This window comes from Molossus molossus, unplaced genomic scaffold (assembly GCF_014108415.1).
Source record: "Molossus molossus isolate mMolMol1 unplaced genomic scaffold, mMolMol1.p scaffold_m16_p_13, whole genome shotgun sequence".
Classification (NCBI taxonomy): domain Eukaryota; kingdom Metazoa; phylum Chordata; class Mammalia; order Chiroptera; family Molossidae; genus Molossus; species Molossus molossus.
The window spans coordinates 21,241,285-21,267,160 of record NW_023425348.1 but is presented as its reverse complement, the minus strand read 5'-3'; the positions used below and the strand labels follow the sequence as shown (position 1 = coordinate 21,267,160).

At 38.8% G+C, this 25,876-nt stretch overlaps 1 protein-coding gene across 1 annotated transcript in view; it reads left to right on the top strand.

The window, feature by feature from the left end:
* ARHGAP42 (Rho GTPase activating protein 42) overlaps positions 1-25,876 on the top strand; it is a 259,019-nt gene that overhangs the window by 173,701 nt on the left and 59,442 nt on the right. Inside the window, exon 5 of the mRNA XM_036258802.1 lies at positions 19,257-19,358. Coding sequence (XP_036114695.1) covers positions 19,257-19,358 — 102 coding nt within the window. The remainder of the gene's footprint in view (positions 1-19,256; positions 19,359-25,876) is intronic.

The following is a 25,876-nucleotide window of genomic DNA, read 5'->3' as shown; positions in this document are numbered from 1 at the left end:
CATGCATAAATGCAACTGAAATAATTAATAAAAAAATATATTTTTTTAATAAAGAGGTTTATTTATTTATTTATTTTTTTTTTTGTGGTACGTGCCCCTAGCAGGAACCAAACCCGGGAGTCTGTGGTCTGCAGGCTGACGCCCAACTGCTGAGCCAAACTGGCCAGGGCTTAATAAAATATTTTAAAATAAGGTGACTAGAACCAAAATTAAATGATAAATGTCTGTAGACATAGTTTGAATTATAATGTAAATACTTTTAAAATTCTGCAAAAAGAACTAAGTCAGTGCTTTGGGAGAGGAAGTGCGCTGTTTCTCTCTGAAAGCATTGCTCGTGAGACTTACTTTCAGTGGAATTAGTTTAAATGCAAGAGGACAACTTGGCTCTTATTTACCTCCTGGGTGGCGTCTCCTGCATGTGTTCAGATCCTTAGAAGTCTGAGCTCTGTATTTTCCATTCTAAGACTTTATAGTTGGGTGACCTTGGGCAAGTCAGTATTAAAGGACACAGTTCAGTGCTATCTCTTTGTATTTTGAGAGAATCCAATGAAAGGTCTAGAGTAAAATGTTTTGTGTAATCTGGAGTGCTATCCAATTGTTAGTTGTTTTTTTTTCCATTATAATGAACTTATTTCCAGCTTGTCTTTTTTCAAAATGAGCGTTTTTAGGGGATTTGTTTTCATCTAAAAAGCATAGCTACCCTACAGGGAACAGGCTTCCTTGAAAAGTAGTGAGGAAAAAAGTTCTTGCAGGGGCTGACTAATATCTTTAGGGAATATAGAACAATAAATTTCTTCATAGCGTTGAATCAAATGACCTCTTAGTTTTCTTTAAACTCTAGGGTTCTGTGATTGCTTAATTTTTAGTTATTTAGAAAGATCCTTCTTTTTGCTCTTCCTTGTTTTAGAAATTATCAGAGGACTTCTGTGAGTAGCTCTTTATTAGTTGTCAATTTAAATGACAATCACAAAGAATTCCCTTTGTATCTGGATGTATTTTACTTAGCACAATGAAGCCCATGTTACTATTTGGAGTTTACATATTATTATAATGATTATTTGTGAAATTTAACCATAAGACACAGCTAATCATCAGTGTATCTCTGCACTAGATAACCCACCTAAAACCAAATACAATGAGACTTGTCAGTCTTTGCAGGACTGCAATGATGGTTTAACTTTTTTGAGACAAAATAAAAAAAATAGTAGGAAGAACATTGAATTAGGCTTAGACTTGATGTTCACTGTCCTTGATTTAAAATGGAGTGATCTCTTTCTGTGCTGTGTTCAACTGGATAGTTTAAAAGAAAACTCTAACTGAATATCATTACCCTGTAGTCCAACCACCTGTGTGACATTAAAGCTCTTTGTGAACCCTCCACTAAGTAGTCACTCTGTCTTACATGTGGGCTGGTGAGGCAGGAACTACCTGAGGGCATCCATTCCATCTGTTCGCAGCTCACTGGTCACTTCACCTGTGTCGCAGACCCAGCACTGGGCTGGGCCTGGGACCTGGGTTGGGCCATGCATCATGATTGCCCTTGTCCTTCTGTTCCATCTGGACTCAGCCAAGTTCAGCTCCTTTAGAACTGATTGAGTCCAGTGATGTTGCCCATGATGTCCTATCAGATTTGTGGATTTCCTCCGCTAACCTTTATTTGAATTCTTTGAAACCTTTCATCTTTATTTTCTACTTTTTGAAATGAGGTTAGATCATTTCTCTGAGCCTTTATAGCTCAGAATTCCCTGTGGTTCTTAAGCGGTAATCTTAACTTTTTCATTGGAAGCATTCATCTGACCAAGATGTGAGCTAGCAGGCAATACAACCAACTATGGACAGAGGTGCACCACCCGCTCCCCCTTCAGGGAGCAGCAGAGTGCGTGGTGAGCCCGCCGCCAGCTCCTCCCGGAGTTTGCTCACCTCTCCTGGGCAGACTGTGACCAGGCAGCCCGCCTCCAGTGGCTCACGGGCAGGACTCGAAAGCTGCAGCCTTTTAGACTCACTACTGGACAGTTCTAACAGGCGGTTCTAGCTCCAGAGTGTGTGAGTCTAGGCCTTGCCTCCCTGCATCACAGTCCACACCTCCCTCTACCCAATCCTGATTTCTGGAGAAAACAAGTAAAGGCATCGTGGTTTATAAAAATGCTTTGTTACCCCCTCAAGCCCTGTATTTTATTAGAAATTGTATTTTTAATAGCTATTTTCAGTGTAGTAGAACCTTCTCACACTGCAAAGGGTAAAAGCAATGAGACATGCAAGCATTTCAGAGAAGAAGGTGTATGGGCCATGAGTGCTGTGCCTGAGTCTCACCAGAGCCTCAGCGGCTCAGCTCACCGTGAAAAACAGCCTTTCTCTTTCAAATGCTTTGCCTTAATTGGACATGCCATGTATTGCCAGGCCCCAAACTGCTTCTGAGTAAATGATAATTCTGTTCCTGGTAAAGTGCCTTCAAAATGAGAATTTAGATTTTTACTTTTCAGAAAAGCGTGGTTTTGTAGAGTGTTCCACAGGGAAGAATGGAAGGTGGACCTGAAACAAAGTGGGGTGCGAGGGTGTGTGTGAGGAGATGTGTGGTCGGTGTGTTTGTGTCTGTCCCTTTTCCTCTCGGCTCTAAAAGTCTTTGCTTAGTTCCTAAGGTATACAAAGTTTATGTAGAAATAAGTGAGTTGCCATTCATGTCATGGCATTTGAAATGATTCTGTTGACTGAAAGTAACCAATTTCCTGTTTTTAACATAAAAATGCTTAAAATAATAGCTTGCTGTAGGTAATTTACCTCCCAGAGTCATAAAGATAATGGATCCCAGTACCCTTTGCAGAGGAAGAGGGTTTTGTGAGTTCTTGAAGAACGTGTACACTGCAGAGGAAGCAGGTACGCGTCTCCCTGATGCATGTGGCGGGAGCTGGTATAGGCTGTGATGGGCTCGCCCGCCTGGCGCTGTGCGTCCTGTGGCACCTGGTCGTGTTGGATTAGTCTCTGTCGGGTGTGGTGTTCTCACATGTTTCCTTTCTGTGTTTCCTGATAAGACTCCCAGCATCACCACAGCAGAAGCCAAGCTCTGAGCTCCAAAGCACTTGATCAAAATTTTTCTTATGGCATTTACTATAGTAATTTTCACTTTGCACTGTGGATATTTATGTGCTGTATTCTCTCCAATGATGATAATGTCTTTGTAACAAAAACCTTCTCTTATAGCACAACTAGAGGACATAGTAAGTGTTCAGGAATTATGTAATGAATCATGGAGGTGGTTGACTGAGTTGGACAACGTGGTTACAGATGAGGAAAAAGATCAAAGAGGTCATCCCTCATCTACTTAGCACATTGAGTAAGTGCTCTGGTCTACACCCTGGTTTTCTGATTTGATCCAGGGCTCTTTTGCTATTAGCCAAAGATGTTTAACATGGGAGACGGTTTTTCTCTGGAAGAAGGTTAGACTGGTCCTGACAGATTCGGCGTTCTCGTCCGTCCTGCCCCTCTGGCTGTATGCCTTGTTCATTCACTGTGCTGCTTTTCCTATTCCCCTGACTTGATTCCTGGCCCTCTTTTCCCACCTTTTCATGTCCCATTCTTGAGAGTCCATTTTCCTGGATCTGGGTCAAGTGCAGATCACCAACGCCAGCTTTTTATGACTTTACTGGGCTAAAGGGATGGTGTTCTCTGTCAGAAGTAAAGTCAGGAGAGCAATGGAATGTTAGGGAACAAACACACAGAGCGGAGAACAAAATCCAGGGGAACTTCACGGCTCAGACTCAGAAGATCTAAGGAACAGAGCTGGCACCCAGGTGATGGCAGTCCTGGGACTGGGGCAGACCGCTCTCACACAGCCATGACTTTCAAAGGTCCACGTGTCTGCCTCTACCCATGCCCCTTCCTGGGCTGAAACTACTCAGCTCGTGCGGCCAGCACCTGCCTCTGGGTTTGACCTCTTCCCCCAGCTGTTCCAGAAGCCAGTCTTTTGAAAGTTATGTTGTATTTGTTTCCTTTCACAGTTTAATAATTAGTAGTTTAATCGTTTTTGATGGTTTTCTATATTATGAGTTCCATAAGGATTGAGTATTTATTGTGTGCTAAGGACTGTATAGGAAATAATTTACAAGGGATTACTTCACTTACTCCTTTTACCGGCTACTTTAGATAGCACTATTGTTATTCCCATTACACAGATGAAGAAAACTGAGAAAAAAAACAACCTCTGAAGGACCCCACGGATATAAGTGGTGGGATGAGGATTTGGAATTACTATCACCAATGATGGTTATATGTAATCGATTACATTATATAGTATAGATATAACCTAATATTTTTAAGGATTATTTTATTTTCTGAAACTAATGAGGTAGATTGATGTTTGTAAAATAAAAATGTGGCTGAAATGCTGCTTGAGTTAACCTGTGCTCTGTGCCTGTGACAAGGACTAATCGTTTATTCACTATTGTTTTCTGGATGAGTTGGGTAGCAGCACTCTCAACCCTCCAAAAAGGAAACAGCTTCATCTTAGTTTTGAGTAATCATTTCATAGGCCTTTTATTCACGGAAGAATCGGGAGCAAAAGTCTGCATGGCCCATAGTAGGTTCCTTATCTCTCCCTGTCCTTGTCTCTCCCCACTCCTGTCCCCCATTGCTCCTGTTTATATATAGTCTTCAAATCATTAGGTTTAAAGACATTTATTAGCCCTGGACATTGCTCAGTGGTTAGAGCGTCAGCCTGCTGACCAGAGTCCTCGGTTCGGTTCCCGCTTAAGGGCACCTACCTCAGTTGCAGTTTGTCCCTGTCCCAGTTGGAATTGTACCAGTGGCAACCGGTCGATGTGTCTCTCTCACATCCATGTTTCTCTCTCTTTCTTCCCCACTTTCTCCCTCCCACTGTATCTGAAGATAAATGCAAAAATGTCCTCTGGTGAGGATAAAAAATAATAATAAATAAGACATTTATTACACTTTCTGCCTGGCAGGTATTTTTCTTAGATCCTGGAGGTCCTAAGATGAGTAAGTCATAGGAAATAACTCAAAGGCAACAGCTATTGATAGAAGAAATAGAGACAGTTTATGTATATGTCCTGATAGATGCTGGGCTAGAGGCAGATATGTAGGTACAAAGTGCCTTGGAGACACACAAGGGTACTTGATCTAATGTAGAAGGTAATGCCTGAGATGAGTACTGACGGGTTATCGAGAGTTAGCCCAGGAAGAAGGGTCTTTGTGGCAGAACACACAGCACAGGCAAAGCAGGCATGACAATGGAATGCATGTGGGAAGGACCTTAGGTACGCTGGCATTACCAGAGCATAAAGTATGAAGTTGGAAGTGTAGGAGATGAAACCAAAAGATGGGGAAGGTGATGTATTTCTGAAGGCCTTATTTACTTTACTAGGAGTTTGGGCTTTCTCCTGTAGCTTTGGGAAACTATTTATGTAGGGGAATGTGATAATAAGAACTGCATTTTATTTTATTTATTTTTTATCCTCACCGGAGGACATTTTTCCATTTTTTGTTCAGATAGAGTGTGTGTGTGTGTGTGTGTGTGTGTGTGTGTGGGGGGGAGAGAGAGAGAGAGAGAGAGAGAGAGAGAGAGAGAGAGAGAGAAACATTGATGTGAAAGGAACACATCGAGTAGTTGCCACCCATACGACCCAACCAGGGCCGGGGACAAACTGCAACCAAGGTACGTGCCCTTAGCGGGAACCAAACCTGGGTCTCTCTGGACCACAGGCCGACACTCTAACCGCTGAGCCCAACTGGCCAGAGCAAGAACAGCGTTTTAGATTATTCCAACCAAAATATTGCAGTGATGTTTGAAACGTAGAAGTGGAAGAAAGATTTGAAGTACATTTTGGAAGCAAAAGTCATCATCAGACCTGTGGATGTGAATGTTTAGAGAAAGGGAGGAATCTGAAAGAATGACAGGTTTTCCTGTCTTTGTTTATAGAATCACCATAGAAATGTGCCTGCTTTTTTCTAGCTAGAAACCTTTATCATCCTTCACACCTGCTCTCATCCCTCATGGCTATATATAGTCACAAGTCATGAAAGAGTTCATGAATTGGTACCTTTGTACTTATTATTGTATTTTCTTCTTTTTTTAAAATCTTATTGTTGAAAGTATTACAGATGTTCCTCCTTTCCCTCACATTGACCCCCCCTCCCCCCACCCCATTCCTACCTTCCTCGCACTATCTTGTATGTTCTTAACTCAGACCCCAATCATCTCTTGCCTATACCTCCTCTAAAATGCTTTCTTCATTTTGTTTCCAAAAGAATCTCCGTTAAAATAAATATGATCTTCCTATGTGCCTCCGGGGGGAGGGGGAGCGGGGAGCCCTAGGCCCAAGGCCCAAGGCCCATAAAGTTATAGGGCCTAGAGGCTTAAATTTTTCAGGATGTACAGAAATGTTATTCTTTGGCAACTATAAGGTACCTCCCAAATGGCCTTTCTGCACTTGGAAATAATCTAATAATTTTGGGTCCTGGCCCTTGTCTTGTGTACATTGATCATGAGCTGATCACGTCTGCCTGACTGATGCACCTTACTGTGCTATTGTTTTGCTTTGTCTCGTCCCCCCACTCGACTGAGGGCCTCCAGAATAGGCAGTATATCTTTTTCTTGTCTGTGTCTCACTGTTCTGAGTGTTCAGTATTCACTGGATGACTAAATCAGGGTGTTTGGGGGAAAGGGTAGCCTTTCTTAGATCAGCCCCAAAGAAAATCAGTAAAGAAGACATACATAGGAAAATGCCTGAACCAAAAAACACTGTGTAATTTGGGCAGCCGCTGGACAAGTTGCAACAACTAAGCCAGAAAGATTGGCCTTTCACATGATATATTTCAGAACTAATGCTGTTGGGGCAGGCTGGCTGTGTCCTGGAAACAGTCTGTTCAGAAACAAATTCAGTAAGTCCTCACTTAACATTGTCCATAGATTCTTGGAACTGTGATGAAAAAAACATATAATGAAACCAGTTTTACCACAGGCTAACTGGTATAAACAAGAGTTAAGTTCCTACAGCATTTTGGTGTTATAATGAAACAACGTTGAACAAAGTGATGCTGTACTTTGAGTGCTGGCTCCTGATCTGTATCAAATTTAACCAATAGCAATATGCTTCTTGGATATTCTGTTTGCTAATTCATTATTGTATTATATTGATACAAGTTCTAAAAAGTGGTGCTGTAGGCTTATCTCTAGTTCACACTGTAAAATTAGTCCTGTGTTTAGAAAGTATGATAAAAAGAAGCCATCCTCATAAATACAAATTGAACATAATATCTGTCTAAAACCAAATAGGCAAGAAAATGACATTTACGAAGAAGACCTTATAGGTGCTTCTAGAGAGTCTTAAAACGTCAGGTTTCTAGTCAATCATTATAATTCCCAAATACTGTCAAGTTAGCCATAGATTTCTGTCTAACCTTACAACAAGCACATTTTACTTCTGGTTTCCGTATATACCCTGGACCTATCCCTCTGAAGAAAAAATTCCTGGCTCACTTGGTCATATACCTTAACTGTTATTACCTCATGTCTACTAGCATGGTCAGGTACACTGAATAGTTTAAAAATTCTTCCCTATGACTAACCTAAATATCTCAGATTCAGTCCATTTCCTTCTGCTATTTCCTCAACTGGAGATGGAGAACAGGTGGAAGCCATGTGACATACTTGGATTTTATAAGCAACTAAAAGAATTTAAAAGTTATTTCTTTCACCTCAGATTTCCCCCCTGGTGCTTATCATATGTTCATCAGAATTCCAGGAGCATTTGAATAACATGATTTCCATGGAGAATTGAGGGATCATTTTATGAGAAATGACACAATTCTTATTCAGCCAACACGGCTCTTAGAGGAACATTAGGCTGTGTGTGTGTGTGTGTGTGTGTGTGTGTGTGTGTGTTTGTATGGGGTTGAATTAGAGCTTTTGAGTCTTAGGGTTTTTCATTTTGCCTTTGTTGTTCTAAATTAATTTTATCCAGATGTTCCTATTCTGTGGTTGAAGTTATACTTGGTGATATGGGAAGAGACTCTTTGGACTGTAATAAAGAAGAAATAGATAACCCCCAGTAGCCTTTGCATTATAAGGAACTTTCTAATTGACTCGAGAGTATTGTTGATAATATACAAAATAGATTTAAGTTGAGCCAAAACGTTCCTTTTAGTTATTTGAAATGACCACTGTTAATGACCAAAAGGCCATATATAAGAACAAAAGTGAAGAAAAACTTAGAATCACAAATAATTGACAAACAGAAGATGGTTACTCTATTCAGTTTAATTATCTGAAAGAAAATTAATATGTTCTTTACTATAAAATTTAACTACTCTTGAAAAAAACAAAGTGTCTTTGGGGATTAAGTAAATCTGTGAAAATCATGATACATAAAAAGTCTTTATATTGATTGGTGTGTTAATAGTTGGGAAAGGAATAATAGAAATTATTAGTAATAATTAATTTTGAATTTTTCTGTGACCACAGAACTAACTTTTTAATTGGTTGAGCATCTTTAAATTGCCTGTTCAAATCCCTGGTCAGGGCACATACCCAGGTTGCGGGTTCAATTCCTGGGACAGCTGATTAATGTTTCTCTCTCATACTGATGTTTCTTTGTCACATCGGTGTTTCTCTCTCTTTTCTTCTCCTTTCCCTTCTTTCTAACATCGATAAAAGCATATTAAATAAAGAATTACTTTTGCTAATTCTAGTTAGTAAATTCCCTAGTAAAGAATAAACCTATTTTTTCAACAGTGTACATACTTGATGGAAAAAGTTATTTTAGGTTCTCTCCATTGTTCATTTTCATGACTTGGTTATTTTAAGCCTCAAAACTTGATGAAATTGTCAAAAATATGTTTAAGTGTTTCTCGAGAAAGAGTGAATCACTCCATGCCTAAAAATTAAACCCATATTTTACTAACCAAATTCTACTTTGGTTTTCTCTGGTATTCTTTGATAATATAAGAATTCTCATTGCTTGAGAATGACAATTTTGAGTTTTAGAATAGTTGTATTTGAGTAAAAATAAACAGGATTTTTTTCAGTCATCCACCCTGCTACTCTTATATGCTGAAGACATGTCTAAATGTATCCTGCGAAATAGTTTTTCAGGGCAATTCAGTTTAATGGGGCTAGGTGTGACCAGCTCTCACTTAGTTGGCATAATTATAAACATAGTCTAGACTTTAGTGATCTGCAGAAATGGTAACATTCACAAGAGGCAAGATGGTGACTCTAGACTACACAGACTACATTTCACAACTTTTCTCACTGTATTTTTATGATACAACAAAGGGACTTCTTGATTATGAAGCAACAGTGATATGTAGCTATTTAAACTTCTGGTACAAACAGCAGTGAATACTGAAATTGCCCCCAAAAGTGAATTTTTCTGAATGAAAATTAAGACTTGTTCCTAAATCTGTGGCTTAAGCCATGAGTTGTAGGTGGCCAAGTGGCAGCATTACCATATCCTTCACATTTACCTACTGAGAGGACAATTTTCAGTGCCAGCAACCATTGACACTTCTCCCCTCCATTGAGCTCCACATTGTTCTCATCAGTGAAGATGAAGTTTTGAGAATGGTATTTTGTCAGTGGAGCCTAAAACCCCAAACTAAATGTGGCAAGGGAGCAGCTAAGTTAGTGGTAGCTGAAAGGGCAAGAGGAGGTGTTTTCTTTGATTCCCACCTTCCTGATGGTTGACATTCCTACCAGTAGGATTTCAGCCTGAGGCATTTCTCATGGTGGGTGTACCCACGAAAAGCTTATGTAGAGCAATGCCAGAGAAATAACCTGGTTTGTGCTTTAAGTAACCGGCCACTTCTTTGTAATCTACTTGCTTCCAGAATGTTTAAGCTGAAGTCACTGAATCCAATTGTTATGTGGCAGATAAGGTGATCATGGCCCCAGAGTGGTTAAGTTTCCCAGGTAATATAACTAGTATAAAACCCAGAAGGATGATATGACTGTTTGACAATGTTTACAAAATGGGCTAATTATAAGTCATTCATCATTTATACATTGGGCCTTTTTTTATGTGGGAAGTACTCTGTTAACTCTAGTCTAGTCCAGGTTTTCTCAGCTTCTGCACTATTCCCATGTTGGGTTGAATCATTCCATCAAAATCAGTGTCTGGCACAGACACACTCTCTTTCTCTATCATCTTTATCCTGGGGAACCCTTCTGTCTGTTTGCTCAAATTAACATAAACAGATACCTGCAACAGTAAGTTTTCCTGGAACTGCAGTGGGGTTACAGCATCTCTGTGTCACAGGCTTGAAGGCTCCTCCCATCACCATTATGCTCTTGATGGACTAGCACCCTGGCTCTATCCTCTCCCACAACTGCTGGAGGAGCTAGATGACAATGTGAAGTGCTAGAAAGTTTGTATCTCCTGGAGTGAATTTTGACCAGCTCTGGGCTGATAAATTCTGTTTCCTCCTTGCTTACCCAATGAAATGTCCCAAAGTGTGTTGGTTTTGTCAGATCCAAATGGAGGTGTACCCCAATGTCTGAGCAACTGGTTGTTTTTTCCTCCTACTTTTGTGGTCAGTTCAGTAATAAACACTTGCATTTTCCTTTTTTTCTGGTCTTTCTTCCAATTTCCCCTTTCTCTTGCTCCTGGAGGATTATAAGCAAACTTCAACAGGCAAGCCTTGCTTGAGGCCGTTTTCCAGGAATTTTGGGCTAAAGTATTATATTTAATATATGAAATTAATTTCCACTTGCCTATTGCTTTCACCCTGGGAGTTAAAGGGGAAAATACCTCCTCCGTTAGAGTGAGACACAGGAGTTGTCATATGCAGGCATTGTCATTTGTAGTCTTACATCTCCATGTTTGTTCTGAGGACAGAAAAATACAATGTTCTGGGGTATTTTAAATTGGTTACTTTTTAAACGGCTACTTTTCCTCCTACACCTGCAAGAAGCAGGGCAGGGTGTTTCTTTCATCTTCACTGTGAGAACCTAGCAGAACTCCTGGAGGTAAAACTAACAAAATTGTTAGGGGGCTGTGTATGAGGGGCCTCCCGGAGTTTTTATCACTCAGACTTATCCACACGCAGCCTCCTGCAATTCTCCAATTACAGTTCAGCTTTTCCTACCCCAGCACAGATTCCCCAGGGGATTTCTGCTGCAGGAAATTATGATTCTCTGCATCTGCCTGGCTGGCTCTCGAATTTTAAGGGCAATGGTTTGCCCTGTGACCTCACCGCTCTGATGGGTCTTTGTTAATTTTTCAGTTTGTTTAGCTTTTTACTCCTTGTTGGAACAAAACAGCCAGAATCCAGAAGTCCCCTCTATGCTCTTTATTTCCTCTGTACCCCTCACTCCCTGCTTTTTTTTTTTTTAATGGGGAGGGAAGTTAAAATGAAATGCTGTGGTTTTAACTTTCAGGCTTCTTCAGGCTGCATTTTACTGTCCTGATAGCATGCTAGCATGCGCTTTGAAATTAGGCCATTGGTTTGGCTGTCCACTTTGTCCATGATAAATTATGTGATCTTATTCAGATTACTTTTCTTTTTGATAATACTTTTACGTAAAATGAGGATAATCATTCTTCACTTGCACAGTGTCTATGTAGCGATCTGGTATGCAAAATGCTTTGTAGCCACTTAAGAAAGGTCGGTTCCTTCTTTCAATGTTATCCCCTGTCTTGGTTAGCCCAGGCAGCAGTACTGGTCATTTAATAAAGGCTGGAATTAATGAAAGAACTCATAAAAAACTGATTTGTGGATGAGCTGTCATTATACTTGTAGAAAACTTCTGTCCTACAATCTGATTTCTGTTCTCTTCTTCATACCCTTCTAGCTTTTCTGTTTCTCCTGTTCTCTATGCACAGCTCATCTCTTTAAGTGATTTGTTTTCCCCTCCCATTTTTGACTGAATTTAATTTTTATTGAAGACATATATAGTTTTTTAAAAATTATAAAATAAATTAGCTTTCTACTCCATCTTTCTCCGCCAAAATACTGCTCACCAAAGGCAAACCACTTGCAATTCTTGAAGCATTTCAAATGCTCCATTTTGCTAAATGATATGCTTACTCTCATTTTTTTCTTCAATTTTAGGCATTATTAAGTTAACTTACCTACTAAAGAACATGAATATTTAGCACCCTTACCACACCACTACCAACATGACTTTGTATGTGTTTCCCTCCTGCTATCCTCCAAATATATTGTTAAGTCACATTTTTAAAATCCAGTGGCCAGTGTTCACATAATGTAAAGATTATTTAGTGATGAGCCATGCTAGGTTCTGTGGTTATGTTTTTTCTTGCATGTTTGTATTTCTTAGAGTTAATATCTGACTTTTAAAATTTGCATAAAATTATCTTCCCCAATGCACAGATGTAATTGCAAACACATCTTAATATGTTCAAACACATTAGATATCTTCTTCACTCTTTTTTAATTTTTTTAGAGACCTCCCTTCTGGAACTCTCATCTAAACTGGTTGCTTTAAAGTTCATAGGCTTACTACTCCATCTGTTTTCATGGAAGTTTGTATTACACAGTATGTGGTCGGACTATCCTGGGAGTTCCCTCTGCCTCTTTGAACCGATGTTTTCCTAGCTCCCAGGTCTTTTTTGTTTTTTCTCTTCATCTTAGTGTAGCACCTCTCTCATTATCTCCCGGAGAAATGATACATAGCTGGTAAAACTTTTGAGACCCTCTGTATTTATAAATATTTTTATTCTACCCACAGTCCAGATTGACAGTTTGACTGGGTGTGGAAAATCGAGGTTGGAAATAATTATTCCCTAGCATATTGAAGTCTCTGCACCTTTGTTTTATAACTTCTTGGAAGTTGTAGATTCATTCCTGTTCTGATTTCGAATGTTTTTTATTTGACCTCTGCTTTTAGGTTTTCATTGTTATTCATGGTTTTGTAATATTTTATATCTTTGGGAAATTTTCTTGTTTATTGTGCTTTGCACATATTGTGCCATTTTAATATTGGGAACTTTTCTTAATCAGTTCTGGAAATTCTCATATATTTTTAAGGTAATTTCTTCACTACATATAGTTCTATTAGTCAGATCTTGGGCTTTCTGTTTAGTCTCCTAATTGTCCTTTTAAAATCATTTTTTTTTTTTATTGTTTTGTCAGTTCACAGATCTCTCTTGTGCTTTATTTATTTACTCATACCTGATTCACGTTTTCTTACATAGCAACCACTCTTATGAGTTTAATGTGTATAATTTTTCTAACTATTTACTTATTGTTAAGCTTCACCCGAGGATATTTTTTCCATTGGTTTTTAGAGAAAATGGGAGGGAAAAATAGAGGGAGATGGAGAGAGAGGGTGAGGGAGAGAGAGAAACATCCATGTGAGAGAGACACATTGATTGGTTGCCTCCCACATGCTCTGTGTATTTTTATGTTCCTGTAAAATTGGTATCATTTTGTGTGCATGGCTTTTCAACTGAAATAATTTTCTGTTTTTTATTTTTCCCTCATAATTGTGTTTTAAGATCTGTCCACTTGTAATATTTTCTAATAATTTCTGTATAGCACTTCATATCGTATATCTAATTCATTTTGTGTCCACTAACAGATACCCTGGCCATCTGTTTGTTCCCACAGATGCATGTCCTCATTCCTGTTTCATTATGGACTTTTCTCTGAGGATCGTTTTGGAATGTACAAACACAAGCTGGTTCTTAAGCGCACATTTTGCTACTTAGCAGTGTGGCATTTCTCTCTAGAACAGTCACACCCCGCTACAGTCCCCCTGGTAGTATCCACGGGTTCCTGTATCTCCACATGCACTGAACATGTGGATTATTCAACTTTTTAACTCTTGCCAATATCTGATAGATAATGATGTGATATCTTAATATTTTAGTTTGCTTTTCTTGTACTACTCATGAGTTTGAAAAACTCTTCATATGCTTGTTGCCCCTTTGGCTGTCCTTTCCTGTGTATTATTCCCTAATATCCTTCACACATATATTTCTGTTTGTTCTTCTGTCTGTGTCGTTTTTGGGAGGTCCTTATGAAATCCTTACCAAATATGGAACCTGTAATGGTAGTGGTGATGTCATTGGGAATGGGAGCCGGTATGGTGAATTATGCTGGTGCAACTAACCCTGGAAGGAGCCCTGTGGGAATGTCTGTATTTCAGCAGATAGGAGAGGAGGGGCTTGGTGGAGCAGGGTGGGGAGACTGGGAGAGGTTACATGCAGTCACCAGCAGGGAGACCTTGCTGTGTAAGCTAAACGAAAATTCTCATCAACTTGGTTCTTGGGCCTCAGGAAACTCCTACACAGTATGTGGTTAGGTATCCTAGCATCTTGCCCTTCTGGAGCTCAGATGGTGATGTCACCCTGGGCTGCCATTCTAGGCAGCGGGTAAATCCCCCCACCAGGAGAGGAAGAAGTCTGGCCAGGATTGATATAGTCAGGGCTATGTCACATCCTCTGTGTTCACCACAGTGCCAGTTTACGAGACTGCCACATATTTTTAAAATAGAAATTTGGCTATTGGTGTTTATTACTCTTCATATTACTTTTTCTACTTTTCTTCAATTTCTTGAAGGATTTTTCAAAATGTACACCTAGTGTTTATTTAGCTAATGGTTATACCAACATGATGATGTGTTTGCATGGGACATTTTCCAGTGTCTTCTGTGGAAATTATAACATCGAGATTTTCTTAAAATCTGTTGCATAAATCCGAAATATGTGCTCCATTTTTTAAAAAGAAATATAGAAGCCCTGGCCAGTTTTGCTTAGCGGTTAGAGCACTGGCCCATGGACCACAGAGTCTCCAGTTCGATTCCAGTCAAGGGCACGTACCTCACTTGAGGTTCGGTCCCCGGCCCTGGTCGGGGTCACATGGGAGGCAGCCAGTCACTGTGTCTCTCTCACATTGATGTTTCTCTCTCTCTCTGTTTTTTTCTCTCTCTCCCCCTCCCTCCTTATCCGAAGATAAATGGAAAAATATCCTCGGATGAGGATTTAAAAAAAAAAATACAGAAAATATTTTTTCACTTCCTTTATTTTAAAAATTTATATCAAGGTAACATTAAAATGAAGGTTGCTAAGGCAATTGTTTAAACAAAACTTTGTAGTAGTCTTTTATTTTTAAAAATGCAATTAGATAAAACTGAGAATTTCTATTCTGATTTTCTAAATGTTGTAGTTGAGTCTATTCCTTATCTTTGGTACCCTCTTGTGGTCAGTGAAGGCATTGGTGTGGTTTTTATTTGCTGTTTTAAATGGAATTTTTTGGGGTGACATTGGTTCACAAAATCATATAAGTTTCAAGCGTACAACTAAATGAAACATTATCTGCGCGCTGCATCGTGCCCGCATCACCCAAAGCAGAGTCTCTCCGTCCCATTTACCCTGCCTTGCCCACCTCCTGTTTTTAACAGTTGTGCATAATTTAATATTTATCTGCATGATGTACCTACCTATAGTTATAACTATTTGACAATTTTTTGTTGTATATAATAACTTTAAGAGTAAAATTGACACTTGGAATTTGTGCTGTCATGATTTGCTCACTTCAGCATACTTGCTAAGCTGAGAAGCTCAATGATAGTGTGCTCACTGTGCTCAGAGTAAATGCAGTGCAGTTTGGAAAACAGACTGTAGACCCAAAACTTATCTTACGCTTTCTCCAACTCTAATTGGGCTTGAGGACTAATTTTGATGATCTATATTTAAATAATTTATCATATACACACTTATCACACATACATACACACATATATATGTGTTCATTTTTAATGATTACCTGGTTCAAATGCACTTACCATTGATGTACATAAAATGTACTGTTATAATGTAGTATTTTATGAATGCTGCTACCACAATGAGAAGACAGTAATCCGCACTGGCAGGTGTGGCTCAGTTGGTTGGAACGTTGTTCTGTACACCAAAAGGTGGCAGATTCAATTCCTAGTCAGGGCACATACCCAGGTGTAGGTTTGATCTCCAGTTGGGGTGTGTGTGGAAGGCAACTGATCAATGCTTCTCTCTCTCTCTCTCTCTCACCCCCCTTCCTCTCTCTAAGATAGATAGATAACATAGATAATAAATGAAGACAGTGATCATGCACAGAATTTAGTAAAGATTCGTGGGTTATTTTTCCTTTACCTCTGCAGCACTGGCTTCAGAGAAAGTTCTTAGCTTGATATCAGAGACAAGCGGTAGCTGTATGGTGTTAAGTGACTTAGACCAGGTAGACCTGGCTCACACGAGCAGTAGTAAATCAGGACTTTTTAGAGGAGATGTGAGTTGCAAGAAGCACGCTTTTCCAGGAACATGCTTCCCTAGATTATAGCTGTTCTTCGTGTGGCCTACTCTGCAAACTAGCTCTTCAATTTTATGCTAGAACTGAGTGTATTTTTGTTGTCTATCATTGGCTCCTTTGAGTAGATCCTTTTTGCTGAATGATATGTGAATAGCCAGGGTTTGAATAAGAGTCCAGGCAGTGCTTCTGGGAATAATTTTTGTATTGCCAGGAATGCTGATGTGTTGGCCCTGAATTAACATTTCCCAAAATGCCATCAAAACCCGACTGAAATCAAAGATGCAGATGTAGTCACCACAGCCGTGCTCTCTTCTCCTCAACCAGTTTCTTTTTCTGTGCACAGTAAGAAATGTTAAGCCCCTGTTGTAAGATGAAAGTGACTCAGTTTTATTTACTATACCATAATGCAGCTGGGGGCCCCCAAAGGAGTGTGTGCCGTTGGGTTTGAGTTAGGCCATTTGTGCAGAATTGTCCCTTGTAGCATGGATATTGGCTTTTTGAACAAATAGAATATCATTGAGGGACTATGGTGGCCAGTGTTATAAGAGGAAGAATTTTATTTTTTTATTAAATATTTATTGAGCACTCTCTGAGATATTCAGTTTTCCTAGGAGAATAGGAAATACATAAATTTCTCTGCTGCAGTGTAGAACATGACCACCATAAGAAACCAATGTATAATGCTATAGAAGCATTCACAAGGGAGAGAGTTGATGGAGGGGACTTGTGAATGACATCTGTTTGAGCTGGATGCTAGAAGTAGATACAGCTTGAATATGTTGAAATTAGAATAAATTAGTATTTATGTTAACGGGGAGATGGTCTAGAGAGAAAAAAGAAAAGAATGGGAGCTCAAAAGGGGCTACTGAGAGAGACTTTTGGAGAAGTAGATTGGGCGGGTGAGTTGTGGGCAAGAAACACCAGGTTAAGAGTAACATCATTGAGCAACAGATGAAATGTTTAGCCCAGGTATCTGTTCCATCAGTGGAGAGGGAAAGCTCCCCCCATCCTGAGCCTTGGGCTTCCTCCTTTCCTTTTGGATTTGCTCATTTTGTTATGTGAGTTTCTCAACAGGTCTTTTTTGGATTTATTTTTCAATTGTGTTTTTTCTAATAGGACCACATTTTCTTCTGAGGTAATAAAAGTCCTTTGAGGATTTTGACTCACCCCCCCCCACCCCCATTTAGAGGTATAATGCTATAAAATACAAACACATCAGTACTTCTAAAATGGTCTAAAAGTGATTTGAACTTTTATAGCAGAAGCCTACTCAAGTGCAATTTTACCAATTAACTTTCTTAAATTCCTTATATGGAACTAGATCGTGCTGAATTCCTGGAAACATAATTGAGGTATAAAAAGTTCAGAGTGTCATCCAGATAGAATTGTCTGGATCTATTAACCTGGATCTGACAACCTCAGAATAGTGGGAAAGAGGCCAGATTTCTGCCTGTCCTTTTCTCTCTTCTTCCCCTCTCCCCCTCCTAGCCCCATCCGTCCGTCCATCCATCCATCCATCCGTCCATCCATCCATCCACTGTTTTTAATTAACCTCTTCCAAACACTTATGCAAATAATGAAACAAAACATTATACATAATAATCATGGAGATTGTTTTTTTAAATTTTGTGGTGTTGTTAATCCTCACCAGAGGACATTTTTCCATTGACTTTTAGATAGAGTGGAAGGGGGGAAGGGAGACAGAGAAAGACAGAGAGACAGAGACACATCAATGTGAGAGAGACATATCGATTGGTTGCCTCCCGCATAACCCTAACCAGGGCTGAGGATCAAACCTGTAACCCAGGTAGGACGTGCCTTTGGGAATCAAACCCAAGACCTTTGACCCATGAGCTGGCGCTCTAAGCCAAACCAGTCAGGCCTGTTTTTTTTTTAATTTATTTTTCAATTACAGTTGACATACAAGCTTATATCAGTTTAACGTATACAACTTAGTAAAATAAAGCTTGTTTAAAACAACAACGTATGAATCCCTGAATGGGAGAAATAGGAATCCGCATTTTGAATAGGCTTAAAGATACTTGACTCTGATTAAAGTGATTCAGAGATTGTCCCTCCAGAAACACTGAAGTAAAAGCAAAGATAGTACTACTTTGGCCAATGAAATTTGAGTTGGTTACCTAGTATTTATTTCATATGGACTCATAAATGGTAAAAAAATATATATATATATCTATATATCTATATCTATCTATATATATATATATATATACACACATACACACACACATACATACATACATATTTATGGTTGGAGAATATTACATGCCCAGGCATGCCCTGTTCCTTTTAGGATTTTATTCCATGCATTTCTGTAGAATCAAACGGTAGGTGAAAGGTAAAGTTATCCTCCTCTAGGAAAGGCCATCCTGGTTACAGCTACCCCTTCCAAACAACAGTATTTCAGGGGTAAACGAAGGTCAATTATTTGTTATGTTGACTATCTGATACAGATGTTGCTAATCCTTTTGATTTGACTTTAAACTGTCTGATTTAATGATTTCATGTTTTTAAAGTCTGTTTTCCTCCCTGTCAGGAATGGGTTGTTTGAAATAGCAAGTGTCTTTTTATGGCTGGGAAGTAATGATCTCATGAAAAGTATCCATGCCTCCAGTTCTCTAAGCTGGTTAAAGTCATCACATCTGAATCACCAAAAAGCCAAAAGGAGACTTTGTCTCTTGTTTTAGATGTACATCAGCATCTCTCATTGGGAGTCAATTATACAGTGCTCAAAGGATTCTACTGTAGCCAGTCTGGCCCCTCCACAGGAGACAGTTCCAGGCACTGCGTTGAGAGAATGCATATTCAAATACCTTCTGTTCCTTGTCCTTCTTTCCACTCTGCTTCTGATAGTTTTGCACATAGTTGGAGTTCACTAAACCTTATTTTATTTGATGTTTGAGGGGAATGGTGAAAATCAAAGTTTCTTTGAGACTCTAATTTTAATGTTTTGTTATCATTGTTATCCCCAGGATGGAAAGAAGAAGTTTGATAAGGAGAGCGAAAAATACTATTCTATTCTTGAGAAACATTTAAATTTGTCTGCAAAGAAAAAGGAGTCTCATTTGCAAGAGGTAAGTTTTTCCAATTGAAAAAGGGGCATTAGCATTAAGACATGTGAAGTCCAAATGTCCAAGGTAGAAGTATCTCAGAATTTGCTATTCTTTAATAAAAAAATATAAGAAGGAAGAATAGTTAACTGAGCACTTACTATGGGTAGACAGTGTGCTGAACATTTTATATGCCTTATGATATTTATTATTAACAGTTCCAAATAAAAGATTAGTGTTTCCTTCAACAATGAAAAAGAATGAATCAAAAACTTTTCATTTTCTTCTGTTGGGTATATTTTAAATGGCAGGACCTACCAAATTCATGTTACAGCTTTTATGTTAAGTGAAAATAATCTGTTTTTAAGTTATTGCTTCAGTATGGGGGGGGGGATATTCAGTTACACATTTTAAAATGTCAATAATTTTACATCACTTTTCTTAACAAAGCAACAGAAATATTTTATTAACATGTATACATATAAGCAGTCCAATTCTTCTTTCTGAAATATCTGTCCTGTTCATTGGTAGTGCTTTAACTCTAGTCAGTAAAATCTTATGTACTTTCACTAAGGAATAATGTAGTTGTAGTTCCAGTGATGGGACATGTTTTTTAAAAATGGACTTTCTTGTCATTTTTACCCTAACAAAAATGTTGACACACTTTTCCCTGGATCTGCCATGGTTGTCTCAGAGCTGCAAGATGAAAGTTAAGGTGGTGTCACCCTGAGATCATTGCTGCTCTCCAGACTGTCCTGGGGAATCTTGTGCCACACTGAGTCTCCTTTAGTCTCAGTCCTCTCTGTACTTTTTAGTGTCACAGTCCCAAACCTCTTTTAAATGTCCCATCCTGCTCCAGAAAAGCCATGAGCTGCTCTTCCTGTTCAGCCTTGTCCTCCGCTGTCCGTATTCTTTCTCTTGTTTCTCTCTTTCCACGCTCAGCCACGGAGCTGCTGGAGGAGTCAGAGTGTGACTCGAGCTCCACTTCATCAGAAAGCCACAGGAGGGTTGTTTTTGCTTCTGATTCCTTTTTTTCTACACTCTTGTGTTCTCTGGGGGAATTGAATTTCTTTATTTAAACATGTTTCATATTGGGAAGTTTTATTATTTAAACATGAGTTCATTAGAACCTTTGTTTTGTTATTAGTACCTGCTATTAAAACAGGATAACTGAATGTACAGTTGTGTGATCATGGGAAGGTTTTGTGGCTAAAGTGAAATGGAAAAAAAAAAATCTATCATTAAGAAATATTAATATTTTTAATTTTCAAAAATATTATTACAATTTAATATTACATTGACATGTTCCATACTACTACTTCTTCTCCTTCTCCTTCTCATTGTTTTTCTTGTTTCCTTTCCTGACTCTTATTTTACTTCGTGCGTTCATTATATTAACCTTTGGTCTTGTCCAAATTATCCAAGACTGGACATACCTCAGGGCCTTTGCACTTACTGTTTGTTCTACCTGGAAAGATCTTATTATGCTTGCATCATTCCATCTTCAGTTTCATTTTTTCTAAAATTTTATCCCCGCATAGCGCCAAGGTCCACTGAATCTGGCAACCACCAATCTGTTCTCTTTATGAACTTTCATTTATTTATTTGTTTTTGTATTCCACATATAAGAGAGATCATGTTATTTGTCTTTCTTTGTGTGATTTTCATTTAGCATAATGCCTTCAATGTCCATCCAGGTTGTCAAAATGGCAAGATTTTATTTATTATATATATATATAATTATATTATTATACCATATATATAATTATATATATAATATATAGACATTTAGGTTGTTTCCATATTTTGGATATTGTAAATAATTCCTTAATGAACATAGGGATGCATACATCTTTTATAGTTAGTGTTTTTGTTTTCTTCAGATAAATACCCAGTAGTGAAATTGCTGGATCATATGGTAGTTCTGTTGTTTTAGGAACCTCCATACTGTTTTCCTTTTTGGCTGCACCAATTCATATTCTTACCAACATTTATCATTTCTTGTCTTTTTGATGATGGCCATTCTAACAGGTGTGAGGTAGTATCTCATTGTGGTTTTGATTTGCATTTCCTGATTATTAATGATGTTGAATATGTTTTCAACATGTACCTGTCGGTCATCTGTAAGTCTTTTTTTGGTAAAATGTTTATTCATATCTTCTGTCCATTTTTTAATAGGATTGTTTGGCTTTTGCTATTAAGCAGTATGAGTTTGTTATGTTTTGGATATGAGCTTCTTATTAGATATATGATTTTCAGATATTTTCTTCCATTTAGTATCTTGCCTTTTCATTTTGTTGATTGTTTCCTTTGCTATGCCAGGATCATTGGAATGATTTCTGTTGACAGAAATTTACCCAAGAGAAATGGTCAGAAATGAGAATAAAAATAAATTGTGTAAATATATTGATACAAGATAACTCTTGCAATGAAAACATTTAGAAACATCTGAAATGGCATAAAAGAATGATTGGGTTATTTTGCTTAGCATAATACTCTCCAGGTCCATCCATGCAATTGTAAAGGGTATGAGAGCCTTCTTTTTCACAGCTGCATAGTATTTCATTGTATAGATGTACCACAGCTTTTTAATCCAGTCATCTACTGATGGGCACTTGGGTTGTTTCCAGATCTTAGCTGTTGTAAATGATGCTACTATGAACATAGGGGTACATATATTCTTTCTGACTGGTATTTCAGGATTCTTAGGATATATTCCCCAAAGTGGGATCGCTGGGTCAAACAGAGTTGTGCTTTTATTTTTTTTTTTTGAGGAAATTCTATACTGTTTTACACAAATGGAGGACATCTGTAATACTGTCAACAACAAAAATTTTAAAAAAAGGTTGGGGCCCAGCTGGAGTGTCTCAATGGGTTGAGCATCGTTCTGTGCACCATTCCCAGTCAGGGCGCATGCTTGGTGCAGAGTGTGCAGAAGACAACCCATCGATGTTTCTCTCTCACCTCTCTCTCTCTCTCTCTCTCTCTCTCTCTCTCTCTCTCTGAGAATGTTCTCAGGTGAGGATTAAAACACAAAAAAACAGAATGATTGGGGTAAATATACACATATACCGTGATGAAAAATGATGTTGATATGGCTGTGAAAAATTTTATTGGGAAAAGGTTATTTAAAGGCATTAGGAAATATTCATTAGCTTAAGTGGAAAACAGCAAAGTTTAAACTAGAATGTATGTACAGTACTATTCAGGTTTGTTTAAGATCACTGTGTGTGCATGTTACACATTAACAGTGGGGATGCAAGTCTTACGATCTTTACATTTCTCTCTTCTAGTAATGAGTAATGAATAAACTTATAATAATGAATATGTAATGCTTTTATAATTAGGAGAAAAGAAATTCTTTAGAAACCCAGATTTTGGGTTATCCTATATCACTGAATTCACTTTGAACAGGCTCCTCTTACCCCTGCCTCCTAAACGAAGGGAATCCCTTAGTTTCCACCCTTATTCATTCTTCTGTTTACATCTTCAGGTTTGTGGCTGCATGTCTCTTCTACTTCCTTACTGTCTAGGATATCTGATGAGCGCTCAGATCACGATTTCATCGTATCTGACCTTCCCGCTGCTCAGGACTTCACCACTTAGTGACACATTGAAGTCTCACACATCACCATTTCCTCAAATGTGCTCCTGCTTCTCATTAATTCTGTTAGTGCTGGTATTTTTCATATCAAAATTATCTTTTGACTTTTTTTGCCTTTTTTCTCACACCCACATCCTTGTTTCTCACATCCTTCAGCTTCTGTTTCTTACTGAGATAGACCAGACATCTTCACCCTTACTAAATAAGAGGTCTGTTTGTATTCACGCGCACCCAGCCACACCACTGAGTCAGTGTATTCATTCTATACCGTCCTCACGTTGATCTTCTTGAAATGCTGCTTTGATCTTGTCAACACCTTCCTCAAGCTTTTGTCGTGTCTGTGGGATGAAGTTTGCCCTCAGTCTCTCTTTTGTGCCTTAACTTTCACTTCTGACTGTGTCAGACAAAACCTTTTGATCTACCAAACATAACTTTTCTGGACCCTGTTCCCTCACTCAGACTCTTCTCCTTCTACCTCCACCTACTCTAAACCTCCCCATTCTTCAGCCCAGTTTAAATCTTGTTTTCTTTCTGGGAATGAGGGGTTTTTTCTCTCTATTTTGAATTGAGATAGCTTATTATAGGTGGAGAATAATTTAGGTTTCTGCAGAACTGGATGGTTTTCTTGTGTAAATAACTTGGTTTCTTACTAGGATGACTCTACTGCCCTTAGCCACGTAGACAAAAGATTATACCTGTTGTTCAGGCATACTTATTACTGGTGCTCCCTTTGTCTTTAAAATGTTTGGACAGTAAATTATATGGTTATCCTACTTATCTAGTACAAAATACATGGCAGCAGTTGCTAGTAGGTGTGAAAGCAACTGTCCACTAGTGAACCACACACTATATGAGCTTAAGTACAAACGGGATTCATATCAAGGAGAGAATGTCTTTCAAAAAAATCTTGCACTGAAAAGAAATTAAGCTGTTGCATTGTTTAAGCAGTGGACATTCTAGGTGACCTTTCAAAGCAGATTTGGTGTAGCAAATTCATCTAGATCGGAAGTGATGGGAAATACCCATACCTGGAAAATGGCAAGAGACATAATTTCTCTTATCCTTCTTTGTGCCCCCATACCCTTTGATGAGATGGGATTGTGCATGGCAAATAAGTTCCCGAGGGAATGACTTAAAACCTCTAGATTAGGTGATTTGCTGCCACTTATGGCTATGATTTATTGCCGTGAAAAGATATAAAGAAAAATCAGCAAAGGATGCAGAGTGAAGTCTGGAGTAAACTGGGCATAAGCTTCCAGGAGTCCTTTCCTAGTGGAGACACCCAGGACACACTTAATTCTTCAGTAATAAGTTGTTAAAAAACATGGGAAATGTCTATCAGAAACTCATGATAGGCTGAGTGCCCATGGTTTTTACTGGGAGGTGGTCACATAGGCTCCTCCTGCCTGTCATGTACCCAAATTCCAGAGGCCCAGAAGGAAAGCAGGTGCTCAAAATAAACCATATTTGTGTTTACACAAATAGTTTTGACATAGTGAACTACTCTTACCAATTAGAGTGGTGGGAACTCTCTCAAAATCAACATTCCCAGATGCATCCAAGGGCCAACCTCGTTGCAGCCGTTCAGTGCACGGCAGTCTTGTCTTCTGCGTTCTTCACTGCGCGGCTTTGTTGACCGGAATCGTCATGAATGTTGTAAAGGTGGCTCAGCATTCTTGTTTGTCCCAAGCGCTGTCAGCACAGGCAGTGACGTTGTGTTATAGTAAATAAAACCTGCAAAAGTAACTTGTGTAGTATAATGTTACATCTGAGACTAAAAATACCCTTGTATCCTTGACACCCAGTGGAGTCCCGGAGCTCCTCTTGCAGAGCCTGTTTTCTCATCTCCCTCTTCCTCCCTCATTCACCGATGTTGGGTTTGTGGTTTGGAACTGGCTGTTTGGGGAGTATTTACACCACAGAAACCAGCCAATACTGCAAATCCGGCTTTCTCCCCTCGAGAGCCAGCTGTTAAACATTTATTAGCATACCACTAACTAGACCTCCTTACCCTGCCTTCTATAAATAGTGTGCTCTTCTAAGCAGTGGTTAGAGAAAATACATGATTCGTGTAGAATACTGATTACCCTAGTGTTGACATGTATATCTTTCTTGTTTAGAAATTATCTTTGGGAGCCTGGAAGCTTCTGGTTCACATTTTCTACCTGATTTATATGTTCTTTTTGTGTATTAGTTTACAGACTTGGAATTGTCAACTTAAAAAAAAATCCCTATTGGGTTGCTCATAATATTGGGTTATTTTTAGTTATATGAATAAAGACATAATATGTACATATAATTATTTTTAAGGCATTTCAAATGAAGTTTTAAGATGCTATGATGTCCAAGCCAACACACCTAATTTTATCTTTTTTTAAAGCTCTGTTTATGAAATTATCATTGTAAAATGGCTCCAAAGCCATATTCTATTCCCCAAGTGTTGTTGGCAGATACTTTGTATTCTGGAGAGCTCATTTTTTTTTCTCATGTTTTTTGGTGTGTTTTTTTAATTGATTTTTTAGAGAGGGAGGAGGCAGCGGGGGGTGGAGGGGAGAGACAGATAGAGATACATCAGCCAGTTGCCTCCTGTACATGACCCAATTAGGGATTGAATGTGTATCCTGGGTGTGTGCCCTGACTGGGAATCGAACCTGCAGCCTTCTGGTGCACGGGATGATGCTCCAACTACCTGAACCACACCGGACAGGGCATGCCTCTCTGTTAAATCTAAATCAGTTTAAAAGAAGGCATCTGAGGGTGGTAGTGGGCACAGAAGAGGGGAGAGAGGCAACGTCAAAAAGGAAAGGAAATGATCTCAGTAGTCCTTCCCCACACTTCACCTGTGGAACCTGACTGTGGTCATGAAGAGTAAATGTGCGTGGCATTGATGGGGCATGAATCATCATTAGAGTAGAACCATGGGCATTTTTTGACTCTG